The 16,015-nt window shown below is 55.3% G+C and overlaps 1 protein-coding gene across 1 annotated transcript; it reads right to left on the reverse strand.

Moving 5' to 3' along the window:
- Positions 1-3,041: 3,041 nt before the first annotated feature.
- Positions 3,042-4,443, reverse strand: LOC128831139 (mediator of RNA polymerase II transcription subunit 15-like). The gene is made up of 2 exons (XM_054017296.1): positions 4,119-4,443; positions 3,042-3,571 (listed from the first exon to the last, which is right to left on the reverse strand). The coding sequence occupies exons 1-2, from the start codon at positions 4,192-4,194 to the stop codon at positions 3,069-3,071; spliced, it is 579 nt and encodes a 192-aa protein (XP_053873271.1). The 5' UTR covers positions 4,195-4,443; the 3' UTR covers positions 3,042-3,068.
- Between the last annotated feature and the right edge of the window lie 11,572 nt (positions 4,444-16,015).

Below are 16,015 nucleotides of genomic sequence, written 5' to 3' on the forward strand. Positions count from 1 at the left end.
ACCCTGCCACTGCCCGAGCTCCTGGCCCGGTAAGTCTTGCAGTGAGCGCGGGCGCCGTGTCCTGCCAGGCTGTAAGGGGAACCCGGGCAATCGGGGGGCTGTGGTCACACGATGGATTGCACGTGGCCTTGTGCTGGGGCTGGGATCGGCTGCCTGCCCAGCGAAGCCCAGAGCGGGAATTCAGAAGCAGGCTTCTGCCTGCCCCCGGCCCGGTACGGTGCTGTAGAGGAAAGACTCAAACGGCTGCCAGGCTCAAAGGTAAGACAGTCTCCAGTTATGGGGTGCTGGCAGGGACCCCGATATTTATGCTGCCTGATGGCTTCCCATTATAGACTATTCTTGTGCCCCTTTCTCTGAGGGTATGTCTGCACTACGAAATTAGTTCGAATTTATAGAAGCCGGTTTTATTGAAATCGGTTGTATACAGCCGATTGTGTATGTCCACACAATAAAATGCTCTAGGTGCTCTAGTCGGCAGACCGCGTCCACAGTACGAGGCTAGCGTCGACTTCCGGAGCATTGCACTATGGGTAGCTATCCCACAGCTATCCCACAGTTCCCGCAGTCTCTGCCGCCCCTTGGAATTCTGGGTTGAGATCCCAATGCCCGGATGATGCAAAACAGTGTCGCGGGCGGTTCTGGGTACATGTCGTCAGGCCCCTCCCTCCCCCGTCACAGCAACGGCAGACAATAGATTCGCGCCTTTTTACCTGGGTTACCTGTGCAGACAACATGGAGCCCGCTCAGCACAGCTGAGCTCACCGTCACCATATGTCCTCTGGGTGCCGGCAGACGTGGGACTGCATTGCTACGCAGCAGCAGCTGCTAACTGCCTTTTGGTGGTAGACGGTGTAGCATGAGTGATAGCCGTGGGGCTGGCAGCCGTAGGGCTGCATTGCACCAGCCCCTTCCAGGCGATGGTATATTATGACTGGTACCCGTCGTCGTCGTACTGGAGTGGCTGTCAATCATGGCCACCTGGGCAGACATGCTACTGTCTCGATGATGACGGTTACCAGTCATAATATACTATTTTCTGCCAATTGCCCAATATTGTCTGCTAAGCACCCAGAAGAGGCCGAGGGCGATGCTGGGTGCTGGCGGACGTGGGGCTGGCAGACGTGGGGCTGCATTGCTACACAGCAGCAGCCCCTTGCCTTTTGGCAGATGATGGTATATTATGATTGGTACCCATCATCATCGTACTGGTATGGCTGTCACTCATGCTGCAGCGTCGGCTGCCACCTTAAGATGTAAAAAATAGATTTGTTCTGTGTTCATTTGCTTCCCCTTCCTCCGTGAAATCAACGGCCTGCTAAGCCCAGGGTTTCCAGTTTAATCTTTGGGGGGACCATTCTGTGTGACAGTTGTTTGTGTTTCTCCCTGTTCCTGTACCTGTACGCCATGTCGTCACTCGGCCCTCCCTCCCTCCCTCCCGCCCTCCCGCCCTCCTTCTCCTGGTCTATCAGATACTACTTTCGCGCCTTTTTTCTGACCAGGCGCCATAGCTAGCACTGGGATCATGGAGCCCGCTCAGATCACCGCGGCAATTATGAGCACTATGAACACCACGCGCATTGTCCTGAAGTATATGCAGAGCCAGGACATGCCAAGGCGAAACCCGGACCAGGCGAGGAGGCGATTGCAGCACGGCGACGAGAGTGATGAGGAAATTGACATGGCCATAGACCTCTCACAAGGCACAGGCCCCAGCAATGTGGAAATCATGGTGTCACTGGGGCAGGTTGATACCGTGGAACGCCGATTCTGGGCCCGGGAAACAAGCACAGACTGGTGGGATCGCATTGTGCTGCAGGTATGGGACGATTCCCAGTGGCTGCGAAACTTTCGCATGCGTAAGGCCACTTTCATGGAACTTTGTGACTTGCTTTCCCCTGCCCTGAAGCGCCAGAATACCAAGATGAGAGCAGCCCTCACAGTTGAGAAGCGAGTGGCGATAGCCCTGTGGAAGCTTGCAACGCCAGACAGCTACCGGTCAGTCGGGAATCAATTTGGAGTGGGCAAATCTACGGTGGGGGCTGCTGTGATCCAATTTGCCAGGGCAATGAAAGACCTGGTGATAGCAAGGGTAGTGACTCTGGGCAACGTGCAGTCAATAGTGGATGGTTTTGCTGAAATGGGATTCCCAAACTGTGGCGGGGCCATAGACGGAACCCATATCCCTATCTTGTCACCGGAGCACCAAGCCACCGACTACGTAAACCGCAAGGGGTACTTTTCAATGCTGCTGCAAGCCCTGGTGGATCACAAGGGACGTTTCACCAACATCAACGTGGGATGGCCGGGAAAGGTACATGATGCTCGCGTCTTCAGGAACTCTGCTCTGTTTCGAAAGCTGGAGGAAGGGACTTTCTTCCCGGACCAGAAAGTGACCATTGGGGATGTTGAAATGCCTATCGTGATCCTTGGGGACCCAGCCTACCCCTTAATGCCATGGCTCATGAAGCCGTACACAGGCAGCCTGGACAGGAGTCAGGACCTGTTCAACTACAGGCTGAGCAAGTGCCGAATGGTGGTGGAATGTGCATTTGGACGTTTAAAAGCGCGCTGGCGCAGCTTACTGACTCGCTCAGACCTCAGCGAAAAGAATATCCCTATTGTTATTGCTGCTTGCTGTGCGCTCCACAATATCTGTGAGAGTAAGGGGGAGACCTTTATGGCGGGGTGGGAGGTTGAGGCAACTCGCCTGGCCGCTGATTACGCGCAGCCAGACACCAGGGCGGTTAGAGGAGCACAGCAGGGCGCGGTGCGCATCAGAGAAGCTTTGAAAACGAGTTTTGTGACTGGCCAGGCTACTGTGTGAAACTTCTGTTTGTTTCTCCTTGATGAACCCTCCAACCCCCCCCCCCCCGACCCGGTTCACTCTACTTCCCTGTAAACCAACCACCCCACCCTCCCCTCCCCCTTGCAGAGGCAATAAAGTCATTGTTTTTTCACATTCATGCATTCTTTATTAGTTCCTTACAGAGGTAGGGGGATAATTGCCAAGGTAGCCTGGGATGGGTGGGGGAGGAGGGATGGAAAAGGACACACTGCATTTTAAAACTTTAACTCTTATTGAAGGCCAGCCTTCTGATGCTTTGGCAATCATCTGGGGTGGAGTGACTGGGTGGACGGAGGCCCCCCCACCGTGTTCTTGGGCGTCTGGGTGAGGAGGCTATGGAACTTGGGGAGGAGGGCTGTTGGTTACACAGGGGCTGTAGCGGCGGTCTCTGCTCCTGCTGCCTTTCCTGCAACTCAACCATACGCTCGAGCATATCACTTTGATGCTCCAGCAGACGGAGCATTGCCTCTTGCCGTCTGTCTGCAAGCTGACGCCACCTATCGTCTTCAGCCCGCCACTTGCTCTGTTCTTCCCACGATTCAGCCTGCCACCTCTCCTCTCGTTCATATTGGGCTTTTCTCATCTCCGTCATTGACTGCCTCCACGCATTCTGCTGTGCTCTATCAGCCTGGGCGGACATCTGCAGCTCCGTGAACATCTCGTCCCTCGTCTTACGTTTTCTCTTTCTAATGTTCACGAGCCTCTGCGAAGGAGAAACATTTGCAGCTGGTGGAGGAGAAGGGAGAGGTGGTTAAAAAAGACACATTTTAGGGAACAATGGGTACACTCTTTCATTACAAGGTCGCATATTTCGGCTTGCAGGCAGCCATCGTAGGCCACAGTGTTTTGGCTTTTTTAACCTTCTTAACATGCGGGAAAGGTTGCAAACAGCAGCGCATTTCCCATATCAAGGATGAATTGGGTTGTCCATTTAAAATGGGGTTTCAATGTAAAAGGAGGGGGCTGCGGTTTCCCGGTTAACATGTGGCACAAACACAAGTAAACCACCCCCCCCCCACACACACACACGATTCTCTGGGATGATCACTTCACCCCTCCCCCCCACCGCGTGGTTAACAGCGGGGAACATTTCTGGTCAGAAGAGCAGGAACGGGCGCCTCTGAATGTCCCCCTTAATAAAATCACCCCATTTCAACCAGGAGAGCTTTCTGGAGATGTCCCTGGAGGATTTCCGCTCCATCCCCATACACGTTAACAGACTTGCTTGCTTTTTTTTTGTAATGTTTACAAATATTTACAAAGTTACACTCACCAGAGGTCTCCTGTGTGCCCTGAGGGTCTTGGGTGAGTTTGGGGGTTACTGGTTCCAGGTCCAGGGTCACAAACATATCCTGGCTGTTGGGGAAACCGGTTTCTCCGCTTCCTTGCTGCTGTGAGCTACCTACAGTACCTCCATCGTCATCTTCCTCGTTCCCCGAACCGTCTTCCCTGTGTGTTTCTCCAGTGAGAGAGTCATAGCACACGGTTGGGGTAGTGGTGGCTGCACCCCCTAGGATCGCATGCAGCTCCGCGTAGTAGCGGCAAGTTTGCGGCTCTGCCCCGGACCTTCCGTTTGCTTCTCTGGCTTTGTGGTAGGCTTGCCTTAGCTCCTTAATTTTCACGCGGCACTGCTGTGGGTCCCTGTTATGGCCTCGGTCCTTCATGGCCTTGGAGATCTTTTCTAATACTTTTCCATTTCTTTTACTGCTACGGAGTTCAGCTATCACTGCTTCATCTCCCCATATGGCGAGCAGATCTCGTACCTCCCGTTCGGTCCATGCTGGAGCTCTTTTGCGATCCTGGGAGGACTCCATGACGGTTACCTGTGCTGATGAGCTCTGCGTGGTCACCTGTGCTCTCCACGCTGGGCAAACAGGAAATGAAATTCAAACCTTCGCGGGTCTTTTCCTGTCTACCTGGTCAGTGCATCTGAGTTGAGAGCGCTGTCCAGAGCGGTCACAATGAAGCACTGTGGGATAGCTCCCGGAGGCCAATAACATCGAATTCCGTCCACACTACCCCAATTCCGACCCGCAAAGGCCGGTTTTATCGCTAATCCCCTCGTCGGAGGTGGTGTAAAGAAACCGGTTTAAAGGGCCCTTTAATTCGAAAGAAAGGGCCTCGTTGTGTGGACGTGTCCAGGCTTAATTCGGTTTAACGCTGCTAAAGTCGACCTAAACCCGTAGTGTAGACCAGGCCTGAGATCCCCCGCCCCATCCTGGTTGCCAGCAGGCCTTTGCTAGTTGCTCTCTGGCTAGGGAGGGGCCCTTTCTTTGCCCCATTCAGGTCAGCTGAGCTGTGAGCTGTCAGAAGTTACCATTTCCCTTCCCTCGTTATCGTTACTCCGGGAACGCTGGCAACCTGCCAGCATTGTAACGGACATGGGTGCTGGAATGGGGGTGCTGCAGCACCCCCTGGCTTGACGTGGTTGTCGTTAGAAACAGGAGTTACAGTTTGGTTCAATGGCTCTCAGCCGCCCTGGGAATGGGAATGCCGGGGCCCTGCTCCAACATCTGTAGCAGGGAGAGATCCCCCCGGGGCCAACTCTCACCCCCAAACCCAGCAGCGGTAACAGACTTCTCCTAGTAGCAGTCAGCAAAGTGAAGCTTTTAGCTCAAGCTGCCTGAATTCTGGCGATGAAGGTTGAGGGTTCAAATCCTGCTCGTGGGAGGAAAAATCCTCGAGGCCATGATGTTATTTGAGGAGGTTTTTAACAATGTGGCAGGGCTGGAGTCAAGCACTGGGAAGCGAGGACATGCCAGAATGCAGGCTGCCCCAGCAGCCTTCGCTCCGCCTCCTGAAGCGTGTGCATTACGTGACACTGCCTTTAATGACACGGTCATCAATGTTTTTTTCCACAGGACTCAGATCCCAGGGGCGGAACAAAGGTCACAGGGAGAACCGTACATCTGGCATTTCCTAACTTTTGGTGTTTGCCTTAGCCACCGAAAAATGATCTTTTAACGGAGATTTGCACAGTATTTGCCATACTAATATTAAGTAGTAACGGGCTGAATCAGCCAGGGAGATTTAGGTTAGAGGTTGGGAACCGGTTTCTAACTCTCGGGTAGCGAAGCTCTGGAACAGACATCCCAGGGAGGTTGTGCAATCCCCGGCCCTGGACGTTTTTAAGAACAGGTTGGACAAACCTGCCGGGGCCGGTCTAGGTTTGCACAGTGCAGGGGCTGGACTTGATGACTCCAGGAGCTCCCTCCCCACCCCCCGTTTCTGTGGGTCTGTGATCGTTATAGTGCAGCTGCACCTACAGGCCAGCGAGGCTGGTGCTGTACAAACCCACAGCAAGGACAGACTGTGCCCCAGAGAGAGCTTACAGGGTAAGCGCCAGGCGGATGAGCCAAGCCAGCAGGCAGGGCCGTGGGGGTAGAGGAGACGGGTATCAACAATGATAGGACACATTCTTGTTAAGGGTTTGCCAACCTCCTGCCACCTCCCCCAATCCCAGGCAGCACTCCCCTCGCAGCCTCCCCAGGCCCCGCTGTCCCTCCGCAGGTTAGCAACAGGCACGCTCTGACCCCGAGCATCCCTGGAGCGTGCAGCCCCGGAGCCGCTGGGGACTCTCAGATCCTCCACTCCCACAGGAATGGTGTGTCCCCTCCTCCCCCCCCCCCCCCCGGGCTTACCCGTGAGACCTCCGGAGCACTGCAGTGGTTTGGTTTGGTTTGGTTTGTGGTGAAAACAAGTGAAAGTACCAGAGCTCTGAGAAGCAGCAAGTAGAATAAATGTAACATATCAACTAAAATAAAACATGCTTCCGAGAGCCTGGACATGACTGCCAAGCCAGGCCCCACTCACGGAGTGTAGCTCACCGGGTGTTTCTCTCCCAGCTCCAACCACCAGACCGGCCGTGAGCCTTGGTTCATAAGACAAGCCAGCTGGCGGCCTCAGTGACGGCTACTTGGGGGTACCTCTGCAGCCCCAGCTACAGTTCCAGCCAGCCGTCGTCTTCACGTGGAGACAGGGCACCCGCTGCTGCTTGTTTGGTCCTGTCTAAAATATCTTCTTTGCAGTCATTTGATTAGCATTTTGCTCTGGCTGTAAATGTAGGCTCCACCTACATGGAGCCAGGTAGAGAAGCATCTCTATCACGTTAGGGTGGTCCAAATGCATGGCTATGCAGGTGGGGTCGGAGAGGGCTTTGGATTCTTCGACCATGGGTTGTTGTTCTGGGAAGAAGGATTGCTAGGAAGAGATGAGATCCACCTAACGAAGAGAGGGAAGAGCATCTTCGCAGGCAGGCTGGCTAACCTAATGAGGAGGGCTTGAAACTAGGTTCACTGGGGGATAGAGACCTAAACCCGGGGGAAGTGGGATACCGGGGGGAAACACAAGGAGAGGGTGCAACCGGGGAGGCCTCCTGATTCATACTGAGAAAGTGGGGCAATCGGCTAGTTATCTTAGGTGCATGTACACGAACACAAGAACCATGGGAAACAAGCAGGGAGAACTGGAAGTCCTGGCACAGTCAAGGAACTATGATGTGATTGGAATAACAGCGACGTGGTGGGGTAACTGACGTGACTGGAGCACTGCCATGGATGGGTATAAACTGTTCAGGAAGGACAGGTGGGGGAGAAAAGGTGGAGGAGTTGTATTGTATGTAAGGGAGCAGTGTGACTGCTCAGAGCTCCAGTATGAAACTGGAGAAAAGCCTGTTGAGAGTCTTTGGGTTAAGTTTAGAGGCGAGAGCAAGACGAGGCTTTCTTCAGACAACTAACCGAAGTTTCCAGATCACAGGCAATGGTTCTCATGGGGGACTTCAATCACCCTGACATCTGCTGGGAGAGCAATACAGCAGTGCACAGACAATACAGGACGTTTTTGGGGAGTCTTGGGACAACTTCCTGGTACAAGTGCTGGAGGAACCAACTAGGGGCCATGCTCCTCTTGACTAGGGTTACCATATTTTGTGCCTCCAAAAGGAGGACACTCCACGGGGCCCTGGCCCCGCCCCCAGCCCCGCCCCCTCCCCCGCCCCAACTCCGCCCCCTCCCCAAAGTCTCCGCCCCCTCCCCTGCTTCCCGCGAACATTTAATTCGCGGGAAGCCTGGGCAGGTAAGGGGCGGTGTGGGGGGAGGAGGTGCGGCCCAGGCTGGCCCCCCGGCGGCTCCAGCCTGGGTCGGCTGCGGCCCTGGGGTGCCGGCCCCGGCCCCCGGCCGACCACCCCCGGCCCGCCCAGCACTGCCAGCCGGCCCCTGGCGGCCCAGCACACCCCCCGGCTCCCGGCCCCGGCGGCCCAGCGCACCCCCCGGCTCCCGGCCCCGGCGGCCCAGCGCACCCCCCGGATCCCAGCCCCGGCAGCCCAGCGCACCCCCCGGATCCCGGCCCCGCGGCCCAGCGCACCCCCCCGGCGGCCCGGCTCCCGGCCCGACCCCCCGGCTCCCGGCCCCGCGGCCCAACGCACCCCCCCCCGGCGGCCCAGCTCCCGGCCCGACCCCCCGGCTCCCGGCCCCGCGGCCCAACGCACCCCCCCCCCCCCCGGCGGCCCGGCTCCCGGCCCGACCCCCCGGCTCCCGGCCCCGCAGCCCAACGCACCCCCCCGGCGGCCCGGCTCCCGGCCCGACTCCCCGGCTCCCGGCCCCGCGGCCCAACGCACCCCCTGGCGGCCCGGCTCCCGGCCCCGCTGCCCCGCGCACCCCCCCCGGCGGCCCGGCTCCTGGCCCCGCGCACCCCCCCGGCGGCCCGGCTCCCAGCCCGACCCCCCGGCTCCCGGCCCCGCGGCCCACCGCACCCCCCCGGCGGCCCGGCTCCCAGCCCGACCCCCCGGCCCCGCGCACCCCCTCGGCGGCCCAACCCCGCGGCCCCGGCCCGGCTCCCGGCCCGGCACCGCGCGCCCGGCACCGCGACCCCGGCCCAGCCCTCCCTCCCGATTTTCCCGGACATGCCCGGCTTTTGGGGGATTTCCCCCCGGACGGGGATTTGAGCCCCCAAAAGCCGGACATGTCCGGGAAAATCCGGACGTATGGTAACCCTACTCTTGACCTGCTGCTCACAAACAGGGAAGAATTGGTAGGGGAAGTAGAAGTTTGTGGCAACCTGGGCAGCAGTGACCATGAGATGGTCAAGTTCAGGATCCTGACAAAAGGAAGAAAGGAGAGCAGCAGAATACAGAGCCTGGACTTCAGAAAAGCAGACTTTGACTCCCTCAGGGAACTGATGGGCAGGATACCCTGGGAGAATAACATGAGGGGGAAAGGAGTCCAGGAGAGCTGGCTGTATTTTAAAGAAGCCTTATTGAGGGCGCAGGAACAAACCATCCCAATGTGCAGAAAGAATAGCAAATATGGCAGGTGGCCAGCTTGGCTTAGCAGAGAAATCTTCAGTGAGCTTAAACTTAAAAAGGAAGCTTACAAGAAGTGGAAATTTGGACAGATGACTAGGGTGGAGTATAAAAATATTGCTCAGGCGTGCAGGAGTGAAATCAGGAAGGCCAAAGCACAACTGGAGTTGCAGCTAGCAAGGGATGTGAAGGGTAACAAGAAGGGTTTCTACAGGTATGTTAGCAACAAGAAGGTCATGGAAAGTGTGGGACCCTTAATGAATGGGGGAGGCAACCTAGTGACAGATGATGTGGAAAAACCTGAAGTATTCAATGCTTTTTTTGCTTCGGCTTTCACAGACAAGGTCAGCTCCCAGACTGCTGCACTGGGCAGCACGGTATGGGGAGGAGGTGAGGTTAAGGACCATTTAGAAAAGCTGGACATGCACAAGTCCATGGGGCCGGACGCGCTGCATCCGAGGGTGCTGAGGGAGTTGGCTGATGAGATTTCAGAGCCATTGGCCATTATCTCTGAAAACTCGTGGCGATTGGGGGAGGTCCCGGATGACTGGAAAAAGGCTAATGTAGTGCCCATCTTTAAAAAAGGGAAGGAGGAGGATCCGGGGAACTACAGGCCAGTCAGCCTCACCTCAGTCCCTGGAAAAATCATGGAGCAGGTCCTCAAGGAATCAATTATGAAACACTTAGAGGAGAGGAAAGTGATCAGGAACAGTCAGCATGGATTCACCAAGGGGAAGTGGTGCCTGACTAACCTAATTGCCTTCTATGATGAGATAACTGGCTCTGTGGATGAGGGGAAAGCAGTGGATGTGTTATTCCTTGACTTTAGCAAAGCTTTTGATACGGTCTCCCACAGTATTCTTGCCGCCAAGTTAAAGAAGTATGAAGCACTTGGAGGAGAGGAAGGTGATCAGGAACAATCAACATGGAGTCACCAAGGGCAAGTCATGCCTGACCAACCTGATTGCCTTCTATGATGAGATAACTGGCTCTGTGGATATGAGGAAAGTGGTGGACGTGACATACCTTGACTTTAGCAAAGCTTTTGACATGTGTTAGAATATAGATATTCAGGCCTGCCTGTAAAGGCCTAGACTTTAAGAACGTAGGTGTATTTTTATCACTTAGCTAGTTACAGGGGTATAAAAACAAAGAATCAGAATCACAGTCGGTCTGTGTCTGGGCCTCCTCTCCCTAGGATAGTCTGAGGCCTTGTTCTTAGGTTAAGGCCTTTGGCTCATCCTCACATCCCAAACCAGTCAGACTGAAGTAAGGTGCTATTGGGATGTCAGGAAGATGATTCTGTCCTGATAGTTCCCATCACCACTAGCTAAAGAAACACATCTTAAGATGGTTGTAGTTTGATAGCGTCCAGTCTGGCAAGAACTCACTTCTCAATGGTTGTGCTTGTGAAACCCTCATTTCTGTATTGTTTTATCTTTATGGCCCCTACTTTTCTATTGTTAATCTGTCTAGTTCTCTAATTGCTTCTGTCTGCTGGATAATTAATGTTGCTAGGTGTAAGTTAATTAGGGCAGGGGGATAGAATTGGTTAGAGAATCATGTTACACTATGTTAGGATTGGTTAGTACATTTCAGTAAAATGATGGGTTAAAGTATAGCTGAGAATGTTACTATATAAACGGGTCAAATAGGAAGTGTGGGGAAGGGAAATTGGAATCGTGTTTCGCTAAGGGGAGGGGAATGGGAACAGGGACACAGGCAAGGCTCTGCGCTGTCAGAGCTGGGAAAGGGGACATGGGGGAACAGACTCTCTCGGCGTATAGAGATAAGCTAGACTGGTGTGAAGGGCTTCAGAATCTGCTTGCTTGGAAACTAACCCCAGTAAACATCGCATTATCTGCACTTCAGCCTTCTGGTCTTTTGCTGCTTGCTGTCTGCGTGACAAGAACCAGGGAAGTGGGAGGGTTGAAGGAAAGCCCTCTAACAATACAGTCTCCCACAGTATTTTTGCCGCCAAGTTAAAGAAGTATGGGCTGGATGAATGGACTGTAAGGTGGATAGAAAGCTGGCTAGATCGTCGGGCTCAACGGGTAGTGATCAATGGCTCCATGTCTAGTTGGCAGCCGGTTTCAAGCGGAGTGCCCCAAGGGTCGGTCCTGGGGCCGGTTTTGTTCAACATCTTCATTAATGATCTGGAGGATGGTGTGGACTGCACCCTCAGCAAGTTCACAGATGACACTAAGCCCTGGTCTACACTGGGGGAGGGGGGATTGATCCAAGTTCTGCAACTTCAGCTACGTGAATAACGTAGCTGAAGTTGACGTACTTGCATCGACTTAACGTGGTGTCTTCACCGCGGTGAGTCGAGTGCTGCCGCTCCCCTGTCGACTCCGCCTGCGCCTCTTGTGCCGGTGGAGTACAGGAGTCAACGGGAGAACACGCGGGGGTCGATTTATTGCGTCTAGACTAGACACGATAAACCGATCCCCGCTGGATCAATTGCTGGCCGCTGATCCGGCGGGTAGTGTAGACATACCCTAAACTGGGGGGAGAGGCAGATACGCTGGAGGGTAGGAATAGGGTCCAGAGTGACCTAGACAAATAGGAGGATTGGGCCAAAAGAAATCTGATGAGGTTCAAGAAGGACAAGTGCCGAGTCCTGCACTTAGGATGGAAGAATCCCATGCACCACTACAGGCTGGGGACCGACTGGCTAAGCGGCAGTTCTGCAGAAAAGGACCTGGGGATTACAGTGGACGAGAAGCTGGATATGAGTCAGCAGTGTGCCCTCCTTGCCGAGAAGGCTAACGGCATATTGGGCTGTATAAAGTAGGAGCGTTGCCAGCAGATCGAGGAAAGTGACTGTTCCCCTCTATTCGACATTGATGAGGCCACACCTGGAGTATTGCGTCCAGTTTTGGTCCCCTCACTACAGAAGGGATGTGAACAAATTGGAGAGAGTCCAGCGGAGGGCAAGAAAAATTATCAGGGGGCTGGAGCACATGATTTATGAGGAGAGGCTGAGGGAACTGGGCTTACTCAGTCTGCAGAAGAGAAGAATGAGGGGGGATTTGATAGCAGCCTTCAACTACCTGAAAGGATGGAGCTCGGCTGTTCTCAGTGGTACCAGATGACAGAACAAGGAGTAATGGTCTCAAGTTGCAGTGCGGGAGGTTTAGGTTGGATATTAGGAAACACTATTTCCCTAGGAGGGTGGTGAAGCACTGGAATGGGTTACCTAGGGAGGTGGTGGACTCTCCTTCCTTAGAGGTTTTTAAGGTCAGGCTTGACAAAGCCCTGGCTGGGAAGATTTAGTTGGGAATTGGTCCTGCTTTGAGCAGGGGGTTGGACTAGATACCTCCTGGGGTCCCTTCCAGCCCTGATATTCTAGGATTCTCTGAACTCACAGACCTTACGAGCAGGATTTTCAGTACAGCTACATGGCTACTTACATAGTTTCTGTACATACGCTGCACGATGATACTGCTGCTCGGTGTGATGCAGGCTTTCAGCAGAGACCTTATGTCACCATGTCTCAGTGGGTCACAACTGAGACTACCAAATTTAAGACAAGCTGCTGGGATAAAGGGCAGATTCACCCCAAATCTGGTGGTTATTCTTCCATGAGATATACCAAACCAGCAACAAAAGTAAACTTCTGTCTCACCACACTGGCGAACAAGACGTCAGAAATGCAGCCTCCTTAAGTATTCCGGTCCTGAATTCAACACCTAGACACTAGACTTAATGATGAGTGGTTCTTTAAAACCAATTTCGTCAACCAAAGGGTTCTTCTGATCCTAAAGTAACAGCCACACACCCAGGTCAATATGTAACTCAGATCTTACCCAATAATCACGCTGCTGCCAATCCTTTAGTATCTAATATCTAAAGAACATAAGAACATAAGGTTTATTTATAAAAAGAAAGAAAGATGAGAGTTAAAATTGGTTAAAAGAATCAAATACATACAATAAATACAAAGTTCTTGGATCAGGCTTGTAGCAGTGATGGCATAAACTGCTGGCTTGTTAAATCTCTGGTTGCTTCCAAATCATTGGAAGGTCCTCAGTCCCTTGGTTAGGATGCTCCCATTAGTATAAATTCAGAATCGGAAGGTTTGAGCAGGAAAGAGGCAAAATGGAGAATGTTTCCAGGGCCTTTTATAGCTTCTGCCAAGTGAAGGAAACGCATTGTTCTAGTTTGTAGAAAATTACAGGTAACAAGATGGTGTTTGGAGTCATATGGGCAAGTCACGTGTCCACGCCTGCTTGGCTCAGTCACAGTAGAGGCCGTCACCCATACTCTAGTTAGAACATTCACATGAAAGTCCATCAGGTGTGGATGGGCGTCTCCCATGGTCCATTGTGAGTTAAGTGATGGGCCATTTAACTTGCATAGTCCCTTCAAGATGTACAGGCTAAATACCTTGTGGGTGTTACCACAGGAGCAAACATTTGAAATACAGGTACATAGTTAATATTCATAACTTCAGATACAAAAATGATACAGGAATACAAATAGCACAGCCATATTCAGCAAATCATAACCTTTCCATAGACACCCCACCTACCATACTTTGTACAAGATTTGTTGCAATTATATAACCGTGGTCGCACAAGGATCTATATGGTCATATTTTAATCAGATAACATCCCACCTTACACGACCCCTGTTGATGAACTACCGAGCCCAGCCCCAAGGGATCCCTGTGCCCCTACAACCCCTGTGCCCTATGCCAGCTGGCACAAAGGGGTTCTCGGGTCACAGAACCAAGTATTTGATAGAGTGCTGATCAGTCCAGCAGAGGAAGGTCTAACCCTCGCCAATGGTTGGCCGTTGAAGCTAGAGAATTCGCACTGGAAATGAGACGTACGTTTTGCACAGGGAGGGTAATGCACCATGGGAACAACTTCCCAAGGGTGGCGGCGGATTCTTGGTTGCTGGCGGGTTTGCCAAGAGCTCTGCTCTAGTTCAGACAGGAGTCTCTGGCCTGCGGCGTACGGGCAAGCCGGGCCGTTCAGGATCTAGGAATCCTCTGTGTCGTCACAGGGGGTGTAACAAGGCCCCGGGGCCAGCTGGTGTGTTCAGGGCTGTGCTCTTTGAGCAGGGGAAGCTTTCAGGGTACTGGGCGGGGAGTTATTCCATGAAGGGCCGGCTCCAGGGTTTTTGCCGCTCCAAGCGGCGCAAAAAAAAAAAAAAAAAAAAGCCGCGATCGCGATCTGCGGCGGCAACTCGGCGGGAGGTCTTTCGCTCTGAGCGGGAGTGAGGGACTGTCCGCCGAATTGTCGCCGAATGGCTGGACGTGCCGCCCCTCTCCGGAGTGGCCGCCCCAAGCACCTGCTTGGCAAGCTGGTGTCTGGAGCCGGCTCTGATTCTGTGGGTTTGGTGCTCTATAGCAAACCCTCCTGCTCCTGCCCCAGCCCCTGTGCTGCGTGTCTCGGACCAATGCACCTGCACTCACTCCCTGCTGTGGCGCAAGCTCCCTAGGGCTGGGGAGCAGAGAAATGGGCCCTCCCCATGGCCAGCAGCTCACGCCCCCCGGGTCAGGCCCTACACTCACCATGGCAGCCTGGGGCCTGGGACTCCACGAGGTTTCTGTCACTACCAGCAGGGCCCGAGGAGGCTGCAGGGCCCCTGTGTCTTGCAGATCCACACTGCCCAGGGCACAAGAGGGGGCAGGGGCTGCCCGTGTTTCACCAGTGCCCAGGACGAGGGGAGTTGCAGGGGTGCCCATGTCTTGCCCGTGCCAAGGGAGCTGCAGGGGCTGCTGGGTCTCCCATGTGCCCAGGGCACCAGGAGGTGGGAGGGGTGCCCGTGTCTCCCCCATGCCCAGGGCACGGTGAGGCTGCAGGGGGTGCCCGTCTCTTGCCCATGCCCAGGGCACCAGGAGGTGGGAGGGGTGCCCATGTCTCTCCCATGCCCAGGGCACGGTGAGGCTGCAGAGGGTGCCCGTCTCTTGCCCATGCCCAGGGCACCAGGAGGTGGGAGGGGTGCCCATGTCTCTCTCATGCCCAGGGTACCAGGAGGTGGGAGGGGTGCCCATGTCTCTCCCATGCCCAGGGCACCAGGAGGTGGGAGGAGTGCCTGTGTCTCTCCCATGGCCAGGGCGAGGGGAGCTGCAGGGGGTGCTCGTGTCTCTCCCATGCCTAGGGCACGGTGAGGCTGCAGGGGGTGCCCGTCGCTTGCCCATGCCCAGGGCATCAGGAGGTGGGAGGGGTGCCCATGTCTCTCCCATGCCCAGGGCACAGTGAGGCTGCAGGGGGTGCCCGTTTCTTGCCCATGCCCAGGGCACCAGGAGGTGGGAGGGGTGCCCATGTCTCTCCCATGCCCAGGGCATGGTGAGGCTGCAGGGGGTGCCCGTTTCTTGCCCATGCCCATGGTCCATTGTGAGTTAAGTGATGGGCACCAGGAGTTGGGAGGGGTGCCCATGTCTCCCCCATGGCCAGGGCGAGGGGAGCTGCAGGGGGTGCTCGTGTCTCTCCCATGCCTAGGGTACGGTGAGGCTGCAGGGGGTGCCCGTCTCTTGCCCATGCCCAGGGCACCAGGAGGTGGGAGGGGTGCCCATGTCTCTCTCATGCCCAGGGCACCAGGAGGTGGGAGGGGTGCCCATGTCTCTCCCATGCCCAGGGCACCAGGAGGTGGGAGGGGTGCCCGTGTCTCTCCCATGCCCAGGGTACCAGGAGGTGGGAGGGGTGCCCGTGTCTCTCCCATGCCCAGGGTACCAGGAGGTGGGAGGGGTGCCCGTGTCTCTCCCATGCCCAGGGCACGGTGAGGCTGCGGGGGCGGCCGTGTCTGGCGGCCCGTGGGCGGCTCCTCCCGGGCCCCGCCGGTGCCGCAGCGCAGGGGCGGGCGGGGGCACTGGGCATGCTCCGAGGCGCTGCGGCTGGCTCGGCCGGGGCGGGCGC

This window comes from Malaclemys terrapin, chromosome 2, assembly GCF_027887155.1.
Source record: "Malaclemys terrapin pileata isolate rMalTer1 chromosome 2, rMalTer1.hap1, whole genome shotgun sequence".
Classification (NCBI taxonomy): Eukaryota; Metazoa; Chordata; order Testudines; family Emydidae; genus Malaclemys; species Malaclemys terrapin.